The sequence below is a fragment of the Alligator mississippiensis genome, chromosome 2 (genome assembly GCF_030867095.1).
Source record: "Alligator mississippiensis isolate rAllMis1 chromosome 2, rAllMis1, whole genome shotgun sequence".
Classification (NCBI taxonomy): Eukaryota; Metazoa; Chordata; order Crocodylia; family Alligatoridae; genus Alligator; species Alligator mississippiensis.
The window spans coordinates 196,062,957-196,089,130 of NC_081825.1; the positions used below are offsets into that span (position 1 = coordinate 196,062,957).

General features: G+C 39.7%; 1 protein-coding gene across 4 annotated transcripts in view; it reads left to right on the top strand.

Annotated features, from left to right (window-relative positions):
- The window catches only part of TUB (TUB bipartite transcription factor), a 122,806-nt gene extending 97,424 nt beyond the window's left edge, over nt 1-25,382 (top strand). For 2 of the 4 annotated variants that reach the window (XM_019477110.2, XM_059722649.1), the window contains 9 exons: nt 6,741-6,905; nt 10,574-10,645; nt 11,679-11,800; nt 13,509-13,700; nt 14,264-14,376; nt 15,783-15,897; nt 21,850-21,948; nt 22,056-22,227; nt 22,965-25,382. In XM_019477110.2, the coding sequence (XP_019332655.1) occupies nt 6,741-6,905; nt 10,574-10,645; nt 11,679-11,800; nt 13,509-13,700; nt 14,264-14,376; nt 15,783-15,897; nt 21,850-21,948; nt 22,056-22,227; nt 22,965-23,098 (1,184 nt within the window). In that variant the 3' untranslated portion in view covers nt 23,099-25,382. The remainder of the gene's footprint in view (nt 1-6,740; nt 6,906-10,573; nt 10,646-11,678; nt 11,801-13,508; nt 13,701-14,263; nt 14,377-15,782; nt 15,898-21,849; nt 21,949-22,055; nt 22,228-22,964) is intronic. The other 2 variants (XM_059722648.1, XM_059722650.1) reach the window with 1 other exon arrangement.
- Nucleotides 25,383-26,174: the final 792 nt, after the last annotated feature.

Below are 26,174 nucleotides of genomic sequence, written 5' to 3' on the forward strand. Positions count from 1 at the left end.
ATGCTTTTAGATACCTGGTGGTAATGCTAAAGCTGTTGACTGATGTAGGACTTCTGTGCCTTATACAGACACGTGAACGCCTTGTTTATACACGTGTGGGTTTGTGTAAAAATATACTATACACACCCTTACATAGAAGAGTATGGATAGAGAAAGAGGTAATCCTTAGTAAAGACAAGTGCTTCTTGAACGCTTCGTTTCCTGTTAGCCACAAAGTTTTGGTCATCTTAAATTGTTTTGCACATCATACCATATTTATTTGCATACCACATACACCTAAATAAAATACACACTGTGACAAGTGGGAACTCCCTGACCAGTCAGTACTGGCCACCCACATGTCTTTGGGCAGCACTCCCTCCTGCTCTTCTGCCATGCCTTGATCATAAATGGTTGGTAATTAGGCAGGAGGCTGCCCTTTGACTGCCCTGTTGACAAAGGCCAAATGTACATGCTCCAACCATCCCTGCATATGTCCCATGCCTCACAGATGTCACCAACAGCTGTGCTAAGCTTCAGTCTGATGCTGGGCCCAATTAGTCACAGTATTGAGCCTTACTTTCCGTCCTGCTAAGAGCCACACTCATACCACCTCCCTCTCCCCAAGGCCTCTCATGCTCCACCAGAGCTCACCCAGTCTCTTTCATCCCGCCTTTCCTGCGCCTCACTCGTACCACCCCTTTTCTCCCAGGAACCACACTCAACCTGCCCTACCCCAAAGAGTCCTCAGGCTTGATACTGTTCACTCCCCAGCCAGCAAGCATGCAGCCTTTGGGTACCTCCCGCTACCCTCATCTGAAGGAGCACTGGGCAGTTCACAAAATACTGTGCCGACTCTGCCCCTGGTCTCGTAGCCAGGTAACTCCCCCAGCTGCCCTCCATAAAGGGGTTGATGGCTTTCCCCCGTGTTCTCCTCACAGCTCCTCCTCTGCCGCCCCTCCAATTGGCCTCTGTCCCACCTGCATCCTCAGGCACCTGAAGGCTTACCTGGACCTACCTCAGGCCCCCCATGCTAGCAGGGCCTCAACTCAAGTCCCTGCCGACAAGGTCCCCACTCATGCCCCTCACTCACAGGGCTTCACAACTGCCACTCCTGTGCAGCCTTTCAGGTGCCCTTCTGCACCCAACTCTGCACCACCACCTCCACTGAGGCATCTACTGTGCCCCATACTCTGGGGCCTGGGGTCGAACACCCCTGCAGGCTCTGGTGCTGCTCGTTGGCGTGCCTGGCCCACAACTCACTCCCTCTCACCAGGGCCTCAACTGCTCCTCTTATGGGGGTCTTCCCCCCACCCCCCCATAAGTCTCAGGTGCTTCTCAAAGCTAACCTAGCCTCCACTACACGTCTTCAGGGTCTTGCACCCCAATGGGATCAGGTGTCCCCTATGGATGTCCCTAGCCCCACAATTCCCTCCAATGTTAATCCTGTAACTCATTGGCTGGTGAGGGCAGGGGTTTAGGCACCCTAACCGACCTTACACCAGGGAGGTCCTCAGTCCTGGCATGTGCTGGCCCCACCCCACCACAGGCAGGGCCACCAGGCCTCCCTATCTCAGCAGGGTGCAGTTTTAGGTCATGCCAAAGACCAATGAGGCCTCCTCCTTCCCTATAGCCTCACCCTTACATAGATTTCATAGACATTAGGGCTGGAAGGGACCTCGGAAGATCATCGAGTCCAGCCCCCTGCCCAGAGGGCAGGAAGTCAGCTGGGGTCATAGGATCCCAGCAAGATAAGCATCCAGTTTGCTCTTGAAGGTGTTCAATGTAGGCGCTTGAACCACCTCCGGTGGCAGGCTGTTCCAGACCTTGAGGGCTCGGACAGTAAAGAAATTCTTCCTTATGTCCAGCCTGAAACGGTCTTGTAGTAGTTTATGACCATTCGACCTAGTCGTCATCCCTAGAGGCGCTCTGGTGAACAAACGTTCCCCCAGATACTGGTGGTCACCCCGATAAACTTATAGGTGGCCATCAGATCACCCCTGAGCCTTACCTCCAAGCTGTTCTCAGAGGAGCAGCTCTTCTGGGAGATGTTGCTTCCTTGGCATCTGTAAGCAAACTACTGCCTCCAGCCTTGCTGGCCTGGGACTTAAAATGGCCAATGGTCAGGGCTGGGCCACATCTGCCTGGGGCCTGATCCAGGTCTTAAAGTGGCAGAGCACTTAAGGTGCTCCTGCACCCACCTTCCTCCTTACAGTGTTTAGCAGGGAAGGCTTTTACCTCCTGCTCCCCAAAACAGGCTCCCCAGAGCCTGTGATAGCCCTAAAGTGGCGAGCACCCCACTAGTGTTCTGCCACATGCACCTTTTTTGAGGAAGACAAAGAAAAAAAAAGATTTTTCCTTTTATCCAAGCTGTTCAGAACCTTGTTCCTTGTTTAAGACCTGGAACACAATCTTCAATCGCTAATTTTGGAAGCAAAGGTGAGTGGTGTATGTAAATAAATAAGATATTTCCCCTTTTCATACAGGAAAGGTTTTTCTTTCAGATTTTTCTTTTTTTCCTGGTTGCATCCTCTGTCTCCGAAATGGGGTCAGCTCCAGAGACAGTTCATAATGTGTAATAACACACTCTACTAGCAATGCATCCCTCCAAATGGAGGAATTGATTTTCTTCCTCTTAATCTGTGACCTGCCAATGTAACCTTTGTCCAATGCCTAATAAGATGTCATGGTCCTGACGAACTGTTTTGTGGCTTCCAGAAATAGCAACTTCAGCATGATTAGACTCTATTTTATAATGTTGTTGGTGGCATTTAATTCGCCATAGACCAAAGTCTGCTTGATATAGGTGCCAGCCTTTTTAAAAATTGTGTGTTCAGAGTTAGGTTCTTAAATTCCAAAGTGGGGGGGGGGGGGAAATTAATGGTCCCATAACTCAAAGTGATGAGCACTTCCATTAATTCTAGTGGTACTTGGTAGTCAGCACTTTTGAAAACCAGAGGACTGGCTTAGAAGCTTAACTTCTGGAGCCACTTTCCCTGAAGAGGACAATTATGAAATAACTTTCTTAGAGGAAAATGTTCTGAGGATTTATACGTCTAGAACGTATTTGCTGTCCTTATTAGTGTACTGTCACCTGTGGATGTTCTTGTTATCTATATATATGTCGTAATCATTTTTTTGGCTTCAACAAAGCTCCAGACTTCATTGTTATCTTGTGTCACTAAGTTCTGCAGGTTGATTAAACATCATATTATAATAATTTCTTATATTTGTGGCTTTTAAATTTAATTAAATGTCTCCTTATTTTTGTTTTATGAGAGAGGGTAAATTGAAGTGCCTAATTTACCTTTTCTGTGCCCTTCATTATTTTCTTTTTAGCTTCTATAGTCTATGCATTCATTATTTCCTTGTATTTAACTTAGCACTGCATGACAATCTAATTAAAAATTGATATATACAATATCAATATAAAGCATTAAATATATTTAAATATGATTAATTTCTAGATCTAAAAAATTAATAGGAAATTAATCATCCATCCAATGATGCTTTTTCTAGTAGGATTCCATACTGATCTGTCCTTGGCCCAGTGCTGTCTAGTATCTTTTATAAATGATTTTGAAGTAAATATTAAATCTTTTCTAGTAAAGTCTGAAGGTTACACAAAAAATTGGGAGTGTAATAAATAAGATGGTTATTTTTACACAACAATCTGGATACTGGCTAAACATAGTTCATTCAAATATAGTGTATTTTAATTAAGCCAAATGCAGGATTGCACACCTAGAAACAAAGAATGTAGGTCAGACTTTCAGCATGGGGGACTGTATCCTAGAAAACTGTGATTCTGAGAAAAACATAGAGGTCATGGGTCATAAACAACCGGATATGAGCTTCTAATGTGATGTGGCTACAAAAGCTAATGCAGTCCTTGGCTGTATGTAGAGTGGGAGTAGAGTGGTGGTTCTGCTTTGCAAAATGCTGAGGCCCTATCTCTAATGATCATACTTGACAGGTCTAAAGGCCAATAAGAACACTTTGAACTTAGAAGGAATTCAGAAAAGATCTCAGGAGCGGAAAACAGTGAGGCGTGAAGATCAGTTTTAGTTTATCAAAGGGAAGGTGATTTGGTGAGGAGTATCTACAAACAGGGCATGTCTACACAAGATGCTACTGTGCAGTGGTTACTGCTCATTTATTTAGTACTTGTATAAGCAAATTCTAAATAAGCGTGCAGTAACTGGAGCTGGTGTGCAGTAGTGCCGGTGAACATCTTTTAAGTGGCACTACTATGCAGTAGCCTAATAATACTGTACAGTAGCATATTAGCACTGTTGGTGCTGTGATGTGCTACCGCACAGTCAGAATCTCATGTAGATGCGCCCACAGAGAAGATTTCTAATAGTAGAAAGTGAAAGCTAGACAAATTCCAACTAGAAATAAGGCAGAGATTTAAGGGTGAAGGAAATAATTCAATAGAACAATTTATCAAGGAATATGGTAGATTGTTTATTACTTGATAAATTATTTAAAATCTGTTTATCACTTGAGAAATCACTTGAACTCATTGCTGTGAAATTAGTCAGTAGCAAAATTCCCCTGAAGTTCAACAAGTCCTAGATGTAGGAATTACTAGGTGATTCTGGCTTTTGCTATACAGATAAATGACCATAATTAATTCCTTTTGGCCTAAAATCTATGAATCTCCAAAGCCTCTGTTATTTTATTTCTGTCTTTCTTCTACTACAAGCATTTTCAAAACTTTTTCATGGTGTGGACCGCATCTTAAGTGTATTTTATCTCATGGACATATCTGCTGCCATTCACAATTGTGCAGACTTCCCTTTTTTAGTTGTGACTCATATCACTGTGGCAGCAGAGTTGTAAGCATGGAAAGTTAAAATGAAAAAATATGGAGTATATTTCCATTTCTAATGCAATTTTGGAGCTGCCAACAAGGAGAGCAAAAATTACTGCATCAGACAGCTCTGGACAGACACTAGTGATCTGTAGAATATAGTTCAGGGCATTCATTCGTTCATTAGGGCATTCATTCAGCTCTATTTGGCTATGATTGACCAGTTTTCACATTCTAAATTATGAACAAGCTGATGTTCATCTTACAAATACCAGTTACTAGTAATAGTCACCAGCGTTCCTCCACTTTGCTTGTTAAAGGGTGTTATAGAACAGCAAATGTGTATAGGTTTTTATTAGTTATTGTAACTATCAGTGATAATGCTACAGCTTGTATTAGTGGAAGTACATTTTTAAATGGCTGACAGTAACACGCAGCAGCACTAAATCTAACTAAGAGTTGAAATATAATTGCAGACTGATGTCGATAATCTGCTATGCTGGCAAAAATGAAATTGGCTTACTGTAAGAGAGCCGTTATCTTCACTGTCTGGTTGTAACATATTTGTAGTTTTATATATAGCTATGCAGAAGAAAATATCCCCATTCTAATATTCTCTTTCTAGCCAGGGAGTATATTTTTCTCCTCCTCTGTATTGTATTTTCATTGGTGTCTTGCACTGTGATTTGCTAAACAACTAACACCACATTATGGCTTGTCTGCATGTTTGAGCCTTTTAAGCATAATCATCCTTCTCTTGTAGATTTCTGGTTCTAACTGGGAGTTTTCCAGGTTTCTGTCACTTGTAGATATTGCTTGACAATGACAGTACGTCTGTGTACAGTCTAATGGACAGGGCACCCTGGGCTTGGAATCAGAAGGACCTCAGCTTTATTTCCGAATCGGGGGTGGAGGTGGGGTGTAATATGCAGAGCCCAGCACAATGGGGCCAAGCTCCTGGTTGGGATCTCTAGACATTACTGTAATATGAATAATGCATTATAATAAAGCTCTGTTTATAAACATCGGCACATCTAGCTGAGCAAATTGCATCTTCATTTATGTGCCTAACTCCTCATTTTAGGCAAGCAGGAGCTGAATGAAGTGCCTAAATATAGCACCAAATTATATAAGTATATAGACTGCCCCTTTTGAAGGAGTGAGATGCACACTGGACATGGGGGTTCTGGTAGCATATTAAACCTCCAGAGAAGAAACAAGGCTCATAATAATTTAAGTGAAAAACTCTGTAAGTGTGAACTTCTCTGCATCTTTCCTGTTTGACATGTGCCGTTTTTATGTGAAATTCAGCTTGTCACTTTTTATATTTAGCATTTTTTATATGCAGAAATCTCTGCAATATCTGATCTGTTTTACATCCCCAGAATACACTGAAAATTAGGTCTTTATTTCTCATGGAAACAGTTATGCTAAATTAAAAGTCTGCAGGCTAGAAGTGAAAAACTCATCTCATTATTGTGTCTCACTGTCCTCAGACCCATAGATATACACACATTCCAGTTGCTTCCACAATTCACCTAACCAAAAGAAAGGTTTGACATTTGCGGCTCCAATAAAATCTACCCCAGATTTAATGAGGGTGTTTGTTGTGGAAGTGTCAGACCCGAGCATTTTGAAGCTAAGTAGGTTTGTTCTATGAACTCTCATGTGTGCCAGAACTCAGAACACTTGATTCTGGGTCATGGCTCTTTCCTAGCAGAGATAATGTCGTAGTTCTGGGAACAAACCAAATGGCTTGGGAATGCTTGTGCAAGTGAGTTATGTGCCTTAGAGGCTATTTTAGTCATGAAAATATAATTTCAGATGGACTGCTGAGTTTGCGTTTCTTAGATAAGTACTTTGCAGTACTTCTGAGTGAACTGTTAGCTTTTTAGTAATTCTTTTATACAACAACAACTAGAATTTTGCTGTTGTCTGACAGGAATTGATGGCCCGGCTGCTTTTCAAGATGAGGTTAAAGAGATAGGAAGCCAAATTCAGATTCTTACAGTTGGACAGTCTAACCATGATGAGGATGATGGAGAGATGACAGCTAGTGGCCAGCAACAAAGCAAGCAGGACCTTAGAGCAACAATGCAGAAAAAGGGTAAGTAACCAAAACTATCTGCTTGTATTACTTATTCTGTTCTGTATCTTGACACTTTGTTCCATTCTCAGACTAAGAGACTTTATGATCCTTCATACTTTCCCTTTAAGTCTCTACTGCCAGAAGAAAGCATCATTCTTTCAGTACTCAATATTTTCTCCATAATAGTAATGAAGTTCTCCATTGGCCTGGGGAGCAAGGGACTCCTACACAGCCTGAGACCTGGCTTTGCCATACCGCAGTGCAGCACTGCTGTCGAGAGAGGAGGCAGATGTTAAAGTTCATGCCCATGAGTTAACAATCTGAATTGTAAGACACTGGAACATATGTTAATGCTGAAAAAAAGGATTTCAAGCACTTGAACTTAAACTTGAAGGCAAACTATCTAAGTTTTGGTTTATCAATTCTGTTCCGCTAATATATTCCTATTGTAGGTTCATGTTCATCAAGGTGACAATGACAGCTGTATTTTGTGTACTACTGTACCACATTACACTTTGTGCCTGTTCTTGGCAGCAATCCTCTCAACTGTTCAGGAGGTTTTTTTCAAGGACAGCTGCAGTTTGGAATGAAATAACTGTGTGCGTGCACGTGCATATGTGTGCACACGCATGTGCATGCATGTTTGTGTATGTGTGCACTCTTTTTCTTTAGCAGCATTACTTTTCATCAAACTCTGGCATCAGGAGGAAAGAAATCTTGAAATTTTCACAATGCTTTATTTTTTTTTCTGAAGCCATCTGCTTTAAGGGCTTGGCTTCTGCAGTGTGCAGCCTTTGAAGTTAAGATGGTTTGAGCCAGAACTCTTCTGCAGACAGAAACCAGGGCTTTAAAAATATACTCTGATTCTACAAAGAGCAAAATATGTGTGGAAACTTGATTGATGCAGAATAGACTATTCTTACCTAAATGCTAGTTTCTTTTCATACAGCAGTCTCACTGAGATTCATTTTCTCAAAAGCTTCACACTGCAGCTATGAACAACTCTGCCTGCAATGAGCAGGTTTTCTCCAAATGTGAAATTTCCTGAGTATTTTGATCCAGAGGACATCAAGATGACTAACAAGTTCTGACCCATGTGGTAATTGTCACTTAAAGTGAGGCTCAGAATATTTATTTTCCCAGTATGTGACTCACTAAAGCTGGTTATTGTAAAAATTATTAGTAGACTTTTCAGTTTGGTCAAACCAAAGGATGTTATTTTTGGAGGGTAGTCTATTTTCTTTTGTCTTCCAGGGTAAAATAAGTGTATAAAATGCATTTTTGCTTTCACCAAACCTGGGTGAATTTTCCTACTTTGATTTTAGGGTGGTGTCTGAATTGTAAACTTAAATGTATTTCTCATGTGTTCTGAATGTACTCTTGATCAGAATAGTAACCCTGCTCAAACAGGCACACTTGGGGCACGGTACCAGTTTGTGTGAGGGTATGTATTTGAATGAGGGTGCTCTGGGGTTTAGTGACTCTTGTGCTATCTAGTGCAATGTGCTAAGGAGGGTATTAGGAAGGGTCTCAACAAATGGAGGTTCCATGGTGTATACCTGTTAGAGGGGCGGTATGATGCGCTGTGGAGTGAGTTAGCAGCTTTGCAGACAGATTTTCCAACCCATGGGTGTCCCTAAATCCCTGACAACATTTATTTAGGGTTGGAGCTTTCATGTAGAGGCCCAGTGCTTTTGCATTGCTTCCAGGACACCTTTGTTGCCATGTCACCATGGGTTTACAGAACCATACTGCTATGGGTATTTTGAGAACAGTTATTCACATACCATCTTCATTCTGTACAAGTTTGGGTAGGGGAAAGGCGTGCTTAAGGGAATGCTGATGGATGGGCCTGGAAGGAAAAAGCTATGTTGATTGTTGCTAAAATTGCTTGGCCCTGATTTGAACCCGTCTGCTGTTTGACATAACTGTGTGGCAAGAGTCCCCTATTAACAGATGCATATCTGCTCCCCAGAGAGCATCAAGCAAGTCTGTTTCAATTATGATATGATAGGTTTTAGAATACATTAGTGTATAGAGAATAATCTCCTTGTAAGAAAATGCCAAATGTTATATTTGATTTCCCCATATTCCACAAGGTGCCAGAACTAGAATCATTCTCTTCCTAGGGGAAATATTCTGCCATTTGATTTCAGCAGCCGTAATGTATAGAATTCCTTCTTGGCGAGTGAGTCACTTGAACAAAGACACGCTTCCTCCTGTTGTAGGAAAAAAAAAGATCTGGAAAGCTAACACCTTTGTTCTTTCCCTTGCCAGATTCATTAATGTCATTGGAACAATTTGGAATGTAGTAGTCTGAAAAGTCTTAACTCTTCACTGCTGGGTAGAAATAAATTTGCAGCTATTTTGAGATTTAGGACAGCAGTAGATTTTGTTCTCTGAGAACAAAACTGAAACAGGAGTTATTTAAATCACTCCTTATAGAAGATGCTCAGAGCCAGCTTCTCAGATAGTGGCACAAATTACACCAGCAAAATTTGAAGAGTGTACAATAGATATAAATACAGAATACAATTCTTTATGCTTATGTGTTTTTAATGTATTTCAATACATGCTTTTATGAACAATCACCAATTTGGGATGTGGAAAGTGTTCTGAACACATAAAGCTGTGATATAATTTGGATGCCAGCATTTGAAAAATTGGGTCATGTTAAGTAGTTTTTAATGTTTGTAATAGGAATCAAAGAAGGCCCGTTAACAATACTCTGCGTGGGTCAGTCCCTGTTCATGAATGGTGAAAGGTAATGGGTCTAGATCTTCAAGCTTTTGAGTAGTCACTTTGGTTCCCCTACATACAGCATAGTGTTGGAGGCTCTTTGACTCCATCTTGTATTGTTTGTTTTCCAAGCAGGGGAGTTGAACCAGTGGGTTGAGGGAACCACACCTGTTGTACATCCTTACACATTGTTTAGTATTTTTCAGGAATACTTCAGCCATATACACCCACTTTTATCTCTGTGCATTATTTCTTTGTCCAACTTAACCCTGGCGTCAACATTAACTAAAGGCATTTACAATAATGTCACAATAAAATAAAGAAAGTAAATACATTAAAAAGACTCTGGCATGCCATATTACTGTGTGTCAAAATTCAAATGCAAGAAAATTGCCAGGAGTTGTTCAGCTTGTAGTATATGTCTGTTTGGTTTGGTTTTGGTTTGGTTTGGATTGGTTTGGTTTCGTTCAGTTCAGTCTTTGACTGTTGTAAAATAAGTATTTTTTAAGTGTAATAAACATTCTCTCTTAAGAGAAATATTCCCATCAAATTAGTGTGCATCTATAAATTACATCTGTGCATGCCAAATCTCAGAAGTTGGCCAAAGACTCACTGTGAAGGACATGCACAAAATGTTCAGAAAGTTTTACAACCCAGCAATTTGGCATGAATAATGCATTCTGGAACCTTAGTTTCACAATTCAGCTCCTCCTGATTTAATTCAAAATACTAAGAGGGAAGTGACAACAGGCTTCAGCTGATGTAAGTCATTTTTTTTTTCAAAGTGTGCCATTTCTTTCTTTATAAAACTAGTTGAAAGTTATGGCAGCATAGATGTGGCCCCATCCAGCAAGCCCTTACTCACATAATGAATCCTGTTGACACGTAAGAATTATTCAAGATTATGGGTTTGCAGAATGAAGCCCATGGATTTTTTCCTTTCCCAGATCCCCATGCAAATACATCCTGGTCCACTTCCACATCCCAATCCAGTCTTGTGGCCCTGGATCATGCTCCAGGTAAGTACAAAAGGAAAAAGTTCACTTTGCCCCTACTTCTCAGCTACAAGGACTTAAGTTACCATTTGTCCTATTTATGCTTCTGTATTTGATTTAACAATACTGGAAAGTCTGAATCAAAACTAGGGAGGAAAAAAATACAGCACATTGTCATCTATCTAACAACTGTAACTTATGCCTTGGACCAAAAGAGAAAAACAGCTTCACCTTCATAAAACTCTTGGAAAACTAAGTCTGGTAGACTTCCCAGCAACTGCTTAGCAATACCTCCTGCTTCCAAGCCTAACTTGGTCTTCAAGTTCCATAATCTCATTGGTCTGGTGGTTGGGCTGTCCCAGAACTAATTAAAACTAATAACATGACATACATAAATGCTAAGAAGGAACCCCTCTGTCCTGGGCTTATTTCTTTATTTTTGCCAAAAGCAAACATGCATGACTACAGAGCCTGATTTTATAGAGGTCATCATTTACTTATATAATATAATAATGTCATCTCTGCAGACATAGTGTGCAGATATATATATGTATAATTGTATATGTATGTGTGTATACACACACTCACACATATATATAATATATGGACATATTATACATAATGTATGTAATACATACACATATTATATATCTAATATGTACAGTGGTTTTTAAGGTTTGCATGTAGTTGAAAGGAGCTGCACACAGGTCCAGTTGCAAAAGTAGGGATGTATGGCATGTTTAAGACATGAGATTGGACTTGAGAGATATGGACTAAATTCCTGGCTTCTTGTATGACCTTGGGTAAATCACGTCATCTCTCTAGAACAGATAATGATACTTCGTTTCTATCCATGACTTTGCGTTTTGTGTATTTAAACTGACAGCTGCTTATGCCAGATTGTGTCTCATACCATGTGTTGGTAAAGTGTCTAGAATGCTGGGGTCCTGCCTCTGCCTGCAGCAATTGCATACATAACAACAGTTTGTACTGTGTACTTGAGCAGACAGTTTTAATACATTTCTGTTTTATATAGATTTGGCTCCTTGCTCCTTAGGTATTTCCAGCAGCATGAATTTTGATGAAGAAGAAGATGAAGAGGATGAAGACAGTTCAAGTTCCTCCCAGTTAAACAGTAACACCCGGCCTGGTTCTGCAACAAGCAAAAAATCGAACAAGGTGAGGAGACTGTGATGCAGTAGCAGTGTTACCTATTGATTAATAGGGATGGCCTGGTTTCCAGGTCAGAAAGCCAGGGTTGCTAACATGGACAAAAGCCTCTTGAGGATGATTTGATGCAGTGCATCACAGGGCTTATAGAAGTTACAAGAAAAGGATGAATGAGAAAGGGGCTTCTGAAAGCAAGAAATAGGAATGGATAAAAAGGTTCAGCCTAAAAGTAAGAGCTAATTTAATTGACAAGTCAAGTCAGGTATTTTCAGAAATAGAAATATAGCTAATATTGCTGAACTTGAATGAAGAGGCAGAAAAATAGGTAAATATCAAATTGTTCGAAGATAGATAGATAGATAGATAGATAGATAGATAGATAGATAGATAGATAGATAGAATTTCTAGTTCATCCATTTAATTAAAAATATTGTTTGTGTACCATGGGGGGAACATAATTATGTATGCAGTAGCATATACAATTTGATAGATAGATAGATGGCTGTATTGTTTTCTTGCTCTGTACTTGTCACTGCTCCTGTTATTGGTACGCCAAGGTAAGTTACAAGTTTAAAAAGTTTACACCTTATAAATCAAAAACATTGGCCAAACCCTCAGACACTTCTGACGGTTGCTGAAACTGCTTTCTGCTCTCTGTTCTTTGATGAGCAATGGGTAGAGTATTCTCATGTCTCTGCTGGCATTCCCAGCCTTTCCTCCAGTGTATTCCATGCCTGTACAGAATTCCCTTTTCCTTTCACCAAACTAAAAACATCCACTATCATCAAATACAAACCGGAGGGAGTTTGGATCTAGGGATTTGAATTGGAGTTTGTTTAGTGCTGGTTATGACTCCAAGGCCAGGTACAGACATTACACTTTTACTGGGATAAGTGATCAGAAACTGGTAACAGAACAGAAGTTTGGCTCACACAGACTGGTTTAAAAATGGCAGAACCCAGTCTAGGATTTGCTTCCCCCACCACCACAGGGCGAATGTGTGTTCTGTTTGCTATGGGTCTAAATTACACCGCTTGCAGAACACCACACATAACTTAGACTGATTCCTCCTCGGGCTTTCTGAATATCTGTACCTGGCCTGAATCTCCAGTTGCATCTACTCTAGTGATTCCCAACATTTTTGGACTCAAATTATCCCTCACTGGAGACCAGGCATCTCTCCATAACTTTTGTAAATTGATTTTAAAATCTAATTTACATATTACAGTGCTTGAGAGGGGCTACGCAGTGGGGTGAGGTACGGGCTAGGCAGGGACGAGCCTGCCTTTACCTGCTTATCTTCTCACACCTCACTTTTCTCCTCACACTTCATGGTCCCCTTCAAAGAATCTCCTAGCACCCCAGGGTGTCATTGCTCTCTGATTAAGAATCACTGAGCTACTCTTTTTCCTAATTGATCCTCTATACGGGCACAGCTGGCATTAAAGCCTTCTGCATGAGCTTCACATGAGCTGCGAGCTCTCACCCATGAAACAAGTGGAGATTTCTATCTGAGCAGCTGTATTCAAATCCCACCCATTTGTGGCTGGGCAGGAGACAGTGTGGCCTGTTTTTGTTTGAAGTGACTTCTATTGTTTTTTTCTTTCTTTTTTTGCGTTTTTTTTTTTTAACCTTTTTTTTCCTATTTTCCGTCTTCCTTTTGTAACTGTGAAGGAAACATGAGGAAACCTCAGGGTAAACGCTGTTACTCTTTCAGGAAGCAGCCTCAGCACCCAGCCCTTCCACAAATGAAGCTGTCATAGATGTCGATGATCTGGAAGAATTTGCTGTCAGACCCGCTCCTCAGGGCATCACAGTCAAATGCCGAATCACAAGAGACAAGAAGGGAATGGATCGAGGAATGTACCCCACTTATTACCTCCACTTGGAAAGGGAGGACGGTAAAAAGGTCATAGAATATATTTAAATGGCATACCAGTTGCACCTGAATTTAATATGATAAAATGTGCTTTCAGGACTTGTACCCAGAAAGTATAATTATAGACCTCCTTTGACTAAAAGCTTGGTCCTATGCAGTGTAAATCAAACTAAACAATGTTATCACCACAATCCATTTACTTTCCTCTTCTTTATCTTACTACGCGGCCATAAAAAAGTCCTTTCTTGGCAGCTTAACATAATAGTTAACAATTGGGTTCTTTGCCCTGTATGACCTGAAGGGCATCTGTTTTCAGTTCCCTTGGAGAAACCAGTACAAGCTAGAATTAAACATTTAACAAAGTGTACTGGGTTTAATTATTTAAGCCATAAATAATGGATTGAGGAGCTGAGCAGTCAGTGTCCCTTTCTGGTTTTTACCCATTTTTGCTAATCCTCTGGTGACCTTCTGTATCTTTGCTGACAATGGTGAACCACAGAAGCATTGCCCATGGTTTCTTTTACTGGGGACAGAGTGGTGTGGGTCAGGCTGTCTTTGATATTCCAGAATGTGACATTTTATGACTTCCTTAGGTATTTCTATTAGCTGGAAGAAAACGAAAGAAGAGCAAAACCTCTAATTACCTCATCTCCATAGACCCAACTGACCTGTCTCGTGGTGGAGAGAGTTTCATTGGAAAACTAAGGTAAACATATAAGCACCCAAAATACGTGGCCAGAAGATGAAATTTATTTTCTTAGCAGAATAGTCAGTTTATCTGAAACTAAATTTCCTACAAATTACTTAAACCTCCTAATTACAGTCTTGGTGTACCATGTGACTCCAGTCTGTGCATAACATTTTCAATTTATGTTAGTGACTTAGCAACATAAGACCTGTGTTCAAAGGTGATTTTAGGCACTGAGGGCCAGAGTGTCAAAGGAATTTTAGCGTCTAATAATGTATAGAAATGCCTAATGCATTAATTCTCAATCAGGGTGCCACGGGACCATGGGCTGTTGCAAGAACCTTTTAAAAGTGCCATGAGGTGCCTCTCAATATTAGCATTAAATGTGCAATCACCTACACATTATTCCTAAGATAAATCCATAGCATTTTCTAAAGGGAGTCTTGAGTATAATGAGGTTCAGAACCACTGGCCTAACAGGATTTTCAAAAATGCCTAAGCAGGGTAAAGGTTTGATTCCTACTGATTTAAATGCTTTTGAAAGTCCGCCCTTACACACTTTTGAGTTTTCTTGTCTTTTTCCCTTTTGTAAAGATACTAAGTAGTGTTATTTATAAGAGGAAGTATATATACTTTTCTTCTCCACTCCCCCCACATCTGACACTCAGACTGTAAGTTCCTTGGCACAGTGACCATATTATATGCTTGTACGGTACTTAGCACACCAGAACCCAAGTTTCTGTAAGTGTTTTGTGCTTAGAACCCAAGTGTCTAAGAGCATCACAAAACACGTACAGAATAATATGATGATAAGTTCAAAGTTTATTGCCACGCACATTTTATGACCTCCATTTAAAGAAAAAAGGAGGGAAATTAATGTTGTTAAAATCTTTTCACGTATATGCAAATATATATAGAAAATGTATGTCTATATATGAAAGTTGTTGTCTGATAGCACTAGTGGCTAAAAAAAGTAACTATGGCTTTATTATATTTGATGAGTTTTTATTGTGCTCTTGTACTTTGATTAAGAGACGTCATGACAGTTCTGCAAGCTTAGTGTGATAATATGGACCTTCACTATACCACACTTTTTTTGCTATAGCTTACCTCCCAAGGCATAGTCACCAACTTTTATTTTTTCTGGGAGGAGCCTAAGATGATGGATACATGGAAAGTTTTACACATTTCAGGTGACAACCCTCTTCTCGAGGTGGGCCAAGGCTGTTGGGACCCGGCATACTCAGCACCTCTGTCCCAAGAGTACATGATGATTTGGAAATTCAGATTACCTCTTTACTTGCAGTTAATATGTCTGTTTTTTCATGGTTTTATGACCATTTGAGACTTTGATATGATAATGAATTAGATAGGTTGGACTCTGCTGTTGACAAAGGTAATATGTCTTCCTGGTTTTTTGATAGATCAAATCTTATGGGAACTAAGTTTACAGTATATGACAGTGGCGTAAATCCAATGAAAACAACATCAAGCCTAGAAGCAAGTAACCTGCGTCAGGAGCTAGCTGCTATTTGTTATGTAAGTACTGCTCATAGGCAAAATATGCAAGAAAAGGAAATTAGTTTTCAAAATAATTCTCTCCATTACATTAAACTGGTACAAGATAGCATATACAGGCTACCCCTGTTTAATGCTCTTTTGTTTAGTGCTATTTCTCTATAACACTCATTTTAAATTGATACCTGATTTCACTCAGTGCTCAGTGAGTTTCATTATTACACTCATGGTCGCCATCTTGGGTCATTAAAAACACTTGCGGTCACCATCTTTGATTGTCAGATACTTTTGGTTTCACTTAACGCTCATTTTGCTTAACGCTTGGTTTTTCAGGAGCCAGTTAAGAGTGCTAAGCAGGGGTTGCCTGTAATCTCTGAGCTATTCCATCTCCCAGTTTCAAACTGCCTCTCAGGGAAGCCATGAGGAAACAAAGGAAAGATACTTTCTGCACATGCATGCCACATCTCCAGTCAAGTTGCCTGATGTCTTAATCTTACCTCTGGTCAGATGACCTCAGAGTTCTTATATGGTGGGATAGGGGGGGAGAAGGGTAGAATGCTTTATAAAGCTTCAAAAAATGCGGCATAGACACAAGGCAAAGTATAGTTTTAAAATATTCAAATTGAGACATTGCACCATTTACATAAAATCACAGGCTATTTAAACATCATCATTAAGCCCATGAATGCTGCACTGTAGACTTCGGAGTTATCTTCCATATGTGTAAAACTAGTGCAATTGAATTCAAGTAGTGGATATGATTCTGGAGAATGGGGCTTAAACAAATTGACACATTCCTCACATGCCTATATCTGGACTAGTGTATTTAAGTATACAAGAAAAAATGTTGTTCAGTTGATCTTTCTGTATTCAGAAAGAATGTGTAGATCTGCAAGTGTTCTATTTAACCCAGGGCAAAAGGAAATTTTGTTTTTATTTATTAATGACCATGCCTGTTAAAATGAAGATCGTCAATAGCAGCTGCGGCATAAATGCAGGATAGTAAAACACCACACAGCATGTTCCCCAAATGTCTTTTTCCTGAAGTAACATTTTTCATTTCAGTCTTATGCAAAACATGGAATCAACATCTGGTCTAAGATGTCAAAAGCACCCCTGTGCACTCAGCTCCCTCTAGGCTCATCCGATCAAGTACCCATCTGGAGACATTTGTACTGAATCATCTCTGCAGGTCTTGTTATACAAATGAAGTCAAAAGCTGGCAACAGCTTGTTAATTGTGGGGTAAATGTGCTGAAATCCGTTGTGAAGCTCCTCACCAGGGTAGGGCCCAGGGCTAAAGTAAAAGCAAGGACTGAGTTTATCTGAGCACGCTTAGGCAGTTGTATTCTCATCAAAGAGAACCATAGCATGATGGCAGAATACTTGATTAATAAATCTGCAGCAGCACCCAATGGCCAATTTCAGAATAGCTGTGCTTTTGAAACTGAATCTGAAGTACGACAAGAATGAGACTTAGGGTGTGTCATTAGCTATATTCTTTGCTGCAAGGCAGTAGCACACAGGTTGTAGCACATAGTTTAGTCTGCAGCAGATTCTGCAAACTGATAGCAGAGTTAATAAGAAATGGTTTTATCCAGCCTTGTTCAATGAAAAGACTCTCGCCAAGAGAGCATTCCTTAGGCCCTGAATCCCTTGTACAGAGAAGTAGCTACTATAACTTCATGTTAATTTTAGGGAAAGTTTGGGCTTTGTATGTAAATCAAAAACAAATCTTATTCTACACAGTATATGTGAGGAAGTCACTGTTGTGTGGCTAATGTCCAGAAAGGAAGAGAGTGAAACCATGAAAATCTAGTAGATACTGCCTGTTTCCCAAATTAGAGTTTGTATGCAAGCATCTAGGGCGTGTAGTAAGTGGATTTTATGATGGTTGTTATTACAATGCAGTACTTGTGATTTAATTAATATATATTGTGTTTTAAAACCAGGGGTAAAAACGAGTTCCTGTATGTGAGTCACCATTACAGTATCTCCCAGGAGCAGTTTAGTAGTTGGGCAAAGGACAGATTATCTGTCACACAGAGGAGGCCATATGCTCACCTGGTGAAAATCATGATAGCTCTGTACTAGTCAATGAAGCTATAGTAATCTGTGCAAACTGAGTGCCTGGCTCAGATTCTAAATTTTAGCTCCTGTGCACCAGTACAAATCAGCATTGTGTTAAAGCATTGAGTTACACTGGTGTGAAATCAAAATTTTACCAAGTTCCCCAGGTATTGTTGTCCACAGCCCTGCATTTACACAAGAAAATATTTAATATGCGGAAAACATTTGCAAAAATTGTGTGCGTTTGTGGGGGGTGAGTGTGGTAGTGATAGAACAGATAAGGAAAATTCAGTTTAGGTGAAGCTTGTTCTGGCTTTATTTAAGCTCCTTTTGCCTCCCTGTTTTCTGTATTCATATATGCTGTATTTATGTAGGACAGAATTTTCATGTGGCAACTTGATTTTTGGCAAAATGATGACATCCAATTGATAAACACTTTCATAAATCCTTTAATGGTGTAATCATTGACTGGTATAATTTACCCTGTAAAATCAATTCATTCCTCCCCTTCTATTCCCGTTCCATTTAGCAGACACATTAATTTAATTTTTTATAACTAATTCTAAAGAATATATATCTGAAATTTTAGAGAGATAATACTGCTTGTTAGGAGTGAAATGATAAAGAATGGGTATTAACTGAGAGCTTTAACAAAGTCTCTAACCAAAGCAATGTCTCAATGGTTTGCATATAAAGCAACTGCAACTTGCTGAGAAATGCTCAAGAGAACTACAACTGTCAATAGTTAGTGAAATAAGCATAAGTTTCTTCTCAAAAGTTGGCTCTTGCACTGTTATTTAAGTTCTCTCTTGCTCACATATGCTGTCAAACAATAACTGTAATTTGGGTCTCAGTTTAAATATTGGGTGTAAATTGGCAGTTGCAAAGATGCCATTGGTTGTCTGGCAAAGACAATGTCATACATATTTTAAATAATTAAAAAGTTTTCCATGACTAAATGTTTTCTTGGAGACATAACTCTCAACTGCTTCTGTACAGGATTTCAATGGGAGTCATCCTGCATAGCTGAAACATTTTTGAAGGCCTGCTGAAATTGTAGGCCAAATTCCATGGACTGTTTATAGCAATACTCGGAGGTTTAGAGAATGACATAGACGTTATCTGCACAAGGAAATTGTATGCTAAACTGTCAAAAATATCTAATGATAGGGCATGCCATAGTTTGTTATGCCCAATTAGACACATCTTACATGTTTTTGGGTTATGGTCAGAAAATCATGCCTCTTCCAAGTGACTCCAATACTCCAACATAGCTCTCTGGGGGGAGTGCCTTTGGAAGGAATTTTTCCCCCCTCTAGTATGGTGGCATGACCAAAACACTTCCTCTCCCATAGATAGACTTCATTTTGCTTATTACCTAAGGAAAAAAACACATATGTGGGGTAGGATTATTAGGTGTGCCCAACATTTGATCTTAAGGTATCACTTGCCATTGACATAGATGGGAGCAGTGATATGCCAACACGGAGTGCTAGGCCAACATCTTTCTTACAGTTCTTTCAGTAGGGTTGGGCATTTGACTGAACAAATAATGTTTCATCAATTGACTGGTCAAATATCAGTCAAAAATTGTTAAACATTGCCAAGGGGTCCAAATAATACACAGAAAAAGCACAAATTTTCTGTTAAGAAATGTGTTAAAAACTATTAAGAAATCACATTTCTGTCAAGAAAACTACAAAAAATGTAGGGTTTTTTGTAAAATTGCCATAATCTTTCATCAGTCAAAAATATACAATAAATTCAGTGGTCAATTGACAATATTTGACCAGTCAAATTGATTAGCTTGCCAACCCTACCTTTCAGGGAAGGCAGAAGAAGGTGATGATAGAGAGAGAAGAAAATAAAACCTCTTTGCCTATCCCATTTATTAGGTACACAAGGGTTCTAAGGCCCTTGGCAGACGTTATATTTGTCATGCAATTAACATGTTAATTGCATGAAAAAATTGCTATATGCCACACATGCAAGAAATGTATTGTGCAATGAAACCTTTAATGGGAATCATCTTTGTGCCTTGTTTGTAGCCTGTTTTAATTTTAAAGCGTGTAGCCTGTTTTAATTTGAGATATAGGTGGCAAGGAGCCTGAGATCAAGGAGCCGTTCCCCATCTCATGCTCCCCACATGGCAGCATGTTATTCCAGATAGAAGACTGCTCCCTGCATAATTCTCAAGCAGCAGGTAGCTGTGTCCTGGACTTGGGGGCTGCCTCCTCTCCCATCTTACCAGTCAGGGGCACAGCTGGGACATAGCCACTCTTTGCCTGTTGAAAGGTATGCCGTGCAGCATGATATTGGGAAACTGGTTCCTGATGCTGGGGTGTGTAGTGCACCTTTAAAAGTTCAGATGCCAGCAGTTGTGTAATTGGGTCCTGACAAGTTTTACCCCAGAGCCCAAAAATCACACAGTCATGCAATTAAATTAACATTGGCCTGCTCAAATCCCCAAATAGCTGGAGGATTGGTCATCTTCCTCTTTGCTGCTTTTTTGTAACTCAGTCTTAAGGGTAAGATCCACTTTTGTTACAAAAGTAGATGCATTAATGGATATTAAAGGACATGAACAAGGTGGAATAAAGTCCACATAGACACTTGATAAGTCCACATAGACACTTGATGGGTGGAGAAGAATCTGGACCCTGGGCTTTCTGGTTGGTGGTAATTGAGAGAGTACTGCAGTAGTGGACACTTATAAGAACCTGATTAGATAGCAAAATTACATTTTTTAGAAGAACTTACCCATATTTTCCAGCATAGAACATGTCACCAAATAAGACAACTTATTTTTGAAAGGGAGAATGAAGAAAAAGAAAATCAACCCTTGAAAATGCCAGTATGTATGGTATTTTTGCAAGAAAATGCAGGCAGCTGCAGTAGGATGGAAGGAAATATCCGTGGCTGCTCTGTTAACCCTCTGGCTGCAAGACAGGGTAGGTGCTGATGACTGAGCCAAACTAGCTGGCCCCTCTTCTGGACCAGAGCTGAATGGGCAGCCAGCAGTACCTGCCAGATTAGCTGAAGGCTGTCCCAGCTCATGTGGAAGGCCTGGGCAATTCGGCTCCAGCAGGACTGGGCCCTCAGCTGACCTGGCAGGCAGTGCTGGCTGCTCACCTGGCTCAAAGAGTGGCTGAGCAGTTTGGCTCCTGCAGAATCAGGCTCTTTGCTTCCCACATTTCCTCACTTAAGACACGCAACATAATTTTCAGTAGCTAAATTTTGGGAAAAGGGGTATTATGTGTTGTATTTGAGTTAGTATGGTATGCATTGCATGGGCATTTAATTGGTGCCAGTGTGCTTTCTCTCTCCCTGCAGTCCCTGCCTTTGATTTCATGATAGCATATTTGTTTATTTTAGCATTTTCATTTCTAAGCCTGACATTTCTGAGAACTTTACAAATCAAAGCAATACTGACAGATGCTTACATTGGCAGCTCTTCCTCTTTTGCTTTTGTGCTGGCTGTAGACTAAAATGAGTCTGGGTGGCTGTTGCATCTTTTATTCTCATTAAAATATGTGACTGAATGTAGTGAGTATGAAGTTATAACTAATTTTACTGTGGTACATAACAGTATTCAAGCAGTTTGGTATTTCACATTCGTCTTTAACAATCAATTTTTACCTGCATTAATGTGCTCGGTAAGCGCTTCTAGAAGCTTTGTCACAGAGGACTTTATATTGCAAACCGTTCACTTTCAATTTTTTTGTTGCCAGAACTTTAAAACAAAGATAGTGTGTTTTACAGCCCTGCTGCATGCAGAAAATTCATCTAGTTTTTGAGTGACTTAACATATGAATTTTGTGTGCTGCTGCTTTGCCAAAGAAGGTAGTTCCCAAGGCCAAACATGTATCGAGCATTACAAATATTTTTCTAATGTATTTTTTAGGAAACAAATGTCTTGGGCTTCAAAGGCCCTCGCAAAATGAGTGTGATCATACCAGGCATGAATATGGACCATGAAAGAGTTTCTATCAGGCCACGAAATGTAAGTCCCAGTGTCTGTCAATAATAATAGTTATTTGAAGGAATTCTCTGAGACTGGGTTTCTCACGGAGAGTACTAAACAGCAGTATGTATATGTGATATGTACAGGAACATGAAACGCTTCTCGCAAGATGGCAGAACAAAAATACAGAGAGTGTCATTGAACTGCACAACAAGACTCCAGTCTGGAATGATGACACCCAGTCTTACGTTTTAAATTTCCATGGTCGAGTCACACAAGCCTCAGTGAAAAACTTCCAAATTATTCACGATAATGATCGTAAGTACAGATCATCAAGTTGGAACCTTAGACATATCACTTGTTTTGTCTACAAACTGTCAGTGATTTTGTCTAGACCCTTATTACCTAAGTGAATCATGGAAAAGCCAGTAAGTCTTTATTCATTTATTTGTTTGTTTGTTTGTTTTTAACTGTGGGCCTTTGTTCACTGCTCCTCTGTCTTTTCTTCGTCTATATTGGTGCAAAGTAGGGCAAAACACTCCTATGGAGATCTGATAGTTTCTTACAGATCTGTTAGTGCAGCATCTGAAGTGCAAGAGAAGCTTTAATACACCTTTCTACCCTCTAGATTGTAAACTGCTGTGGAAGCTAATTTGATCTCGCAGTTGCGCTGTAGCAGCGCTGTGGGCTGCGCTAAGGTATGCTAAGGACCTGTTGGAGTAGTATAGGGATGAGAATTTCATGCTTATATAGGCAAATTGCTAGCAGCCTGCTATGTTGTTTCTCTTTAAAGATCCCATTAGTTATCCATGTAATATTGTAAAGGAAATCCCACTTGAGTCTCAGTATTTGAGCCCTCACTCCAGCTGCCCTCATATGAGCTGAAGCCACTGCAGTCAATTCAACTGCTTCCATGAGTTACTGCTGCATTATTTGCTCCAGAGCCACATTTTGCTTTAGTTTTTGGGCTGCAGGATGGCACTGAGCGCATATTTATTTAGGAGGGGCTGTAGCAAAAGTTAACGTTTTGTCAATTTTTATGACTTTTATTACAGCTGACTATATAGTCATGCAGTTTGGCCGTGTAGCTGAGGATGTATTCACCATGGACTACAACTATCCAATGTGTGCACTACAAGCATTTGCCATTGCTCTCTCCAGCTTTGACAGCAAACTGGCTTGTGAATAAACAAGAGTGGTAAAGTATTCACACAGCTGAAGCAGTATGCCACAAAGGGAAAACAGGATTCCAAGTACTTGCTGGTGACATTTGGGGTTCATGCTAAAAAGGCCAGGGAAAGTACATTTTTGGAAGGACCATGGGATTGTTGTGGAGAAAAATTATGTGAATCTTTTAAAAATTCAGGATATTCAGGAAATATTGGGGTTTTTTTCTGTTTATATATTTTTCTGGAAGTGGCATCAAGTTTCTGTAAATAGAAGTCCATTCTAACATTCTCAGTTATGTTATGGAGATGTGCCATGATGTACTGTACCTTGGCTCATGTAGCACCATTAGAAGTGGTGTGTCTTTTTCTAAATCCAGAAAGCTATCTCAAAAAAAGAAAAAAAAATTGTTTTTACATTTAAGAAGCATTTGGAGGCTGTAATCATACCTCAAGATTAATTTATTCCATTGAATACTTTGAGCTTCACATCACCCAACATAGAAGAAAGATCACCAAAAAAGATGCACTTTTTGAATTTGCAAGGAACTCATGTAGTACAAAGCCAAGTCTGAGAGTAGAAAGCCTGTACTGGACTGAACTTGATTTGTTACTATTTATGTAAAGGGGCATGGTGAATTGTAATTACAGTAGGGGAAAAAAGAAAAGTAGAAAGCACAAAATAATGTTGCACAAGTCACTTGAATTTTAAGGAATCATTTCATGTTTTAACATCTTCATGCTTTTAATTTCTGTCTCAAATATAAATGTATTGGACTTACAGAAAATGAGTGTAAGCCTGAATACCAGCAGAACACAACTTTAAACTCAGTTTGGCATGTTGGATGTTGGAAACTATATTCTTCTATCACTGTAGCAGTTCAGATGCATATTTTGTGTCAAGTGATATACATAGTTGGATAAAGGTCTCTTCCCAGAGATGCATCATTTTAAACCAGTTGTTCATTTGGCAGAGGAAGGAAGTGCAAATATTATATTAAATCTGTTTGACCTTTTGTGATTTTAAATTTTGCTGGTTGAGTTTTGTCAAACGTTCGGTGACAACCAATCTCCATATTTATTTCCCTTTGTAAGAATGCTTGAAACCTATTGAAATTGTATGTCACTTTATAATGTCAAAGTGCCAGCTACTGAGCAACATGCTTCTAGGCAGATATTGTGTACGTTATATACAAAATAGATACACGCAGGGTATTCAACTAGCTTAAAATAACATTTTCTTCTGTTTCACCTTTTCTAATGGGTCTGGAATATATAAGCAAATTTTGTTCCAAAACATAAGCTCTGTGCACACGATTTTCTGGTATTTTAAACATTTCAAATTTCATCCAGGCAGAGACTTTAACTGTGAGCAATGCATAAATCCCCTTAAGAGTAATGGAGATTGAGTCTCTCCCTTCCTTTGTGCCATTCAAAAAATAGTACCCCAAACTGACACACAACTAATAGGATTTATATACAGTTCATCAAAAGAACATTAAAAATGTGAATAACATGTAAAAGAAACAGCCACATTTTATACTATGCTTATTACAAACCCTTTTCCTATCCTGTACAGCATCTCTACATTGCACAACCAAAGATTATATAATGAGAAAATGTGATCAAATCTGCTTGTCTCACAGCCTGCAGTCCTTTTATAACTTCAAGAGACAGGCCAGGAAGACAGGTTGTGCCATTTGGACAGTATGATTTCAACTAATAAAAGAAATATGTTTGATTCTGTGCATTTGCCTTCAGGTCTCCAAAAGTGGGGGCAAAGAAATTTCAGCAGACAAATGTATTTGCTGTGGGATTATTATATCTTGATATTCAGCTTTGTTTGAAAGCCTCAGCTTTGTTTTTTGGGAGGTAGGGGAGGGAAAGGGATGAAAAATAAAAAAAAATCAGCAACCCTTTTTAAATGTCAGTGAAGTTAATGGAAAAAAGCCTCCTGGTTTTTATAGTTGTTTGCTTGATGGGTCCAACTATCAGATACTTTGTTTAAATCACAGTTTTCCCTTTGTCTTTGTTTTTTTGGCCAACCCCCCCCCAGTTTCTTATTATAGTGTAAAATAAGAAACTATCTCCTAATTTAAGAGGAATGTACTGTCCGTTCCTACAGTGGATGATAACGAGCCATTTCTTGCAGTTTTCATTACTCAGCACTTTGCTCATGTAAGACTACAGCAAATGGGTGCCTTATTCTCTGCATTTGTCAGTGAGTTCTATACCACCTGCCTCTCTCTCAGCCGCTGTCCATTATGTGACTCTGAATTTTAACAAATAAATGGCTTTTATGTCTGACTATGTCTAATGTTTACTTACTAGTTCTAGTGATAACTAGAGTCTGTGTCCAGCCCATTGCAAAGGTAGATTTCCCTTTTGTAGAACTTGGACTGACTTAGGCTTTGAAAACACTGGGCACATCTACACATTCATTAATGTGCCGTAGTTACTGTGCATTAAGTTTAGTACTTGGTTAGCCAAGTACTAAATCAATACGCAGTATCTTGTGCTGTTCCACAGTCACGCCAGTGCTTGGGTTTTTAGTGATGCTTATTGCACATTAGCCTATTACTACTGTGCAGTAGTGTATTTGCATGGTTTTTGCCCGGCACGCTACTGCACAGTGTTATTAGGCTACGCACAGTTAGTGTCTTGTGTAGATGCGCCCACTGAATGTTGGGAAATGTTGGAATTTAGGGCTTTAATCCTGGCCATCTCTAGTGAGTTGTATAGTCTTAGGAAATGGCATTTAGGACTCTTTTTTACCTCTGTCTGCAAATCCAGGTAGAAGAACATCCTCTCGTACAGTAGCATAATTAGTCATGCCACCTCCAGGAGCCTACTAAGAGGAGGTGAGCAAACAGCTGCTGCAGCCAGCCCACCCCTGCTGGCGCTGCCACCCAGGGTACAGACCCTAGCTGTTATGCCTATGCTGTTGTATTGCATGTCTTTAGCATACCAGGTTCGTTGAGTTACGCTGGAAAAAAAAACACATCACACTTAAAGACCCATATAGGAATAATACCAAACTTTGAAGGGACAAAAATGTTAAGGGAGACATTGTTTACCAGAAGAAGAATGCCTTATATA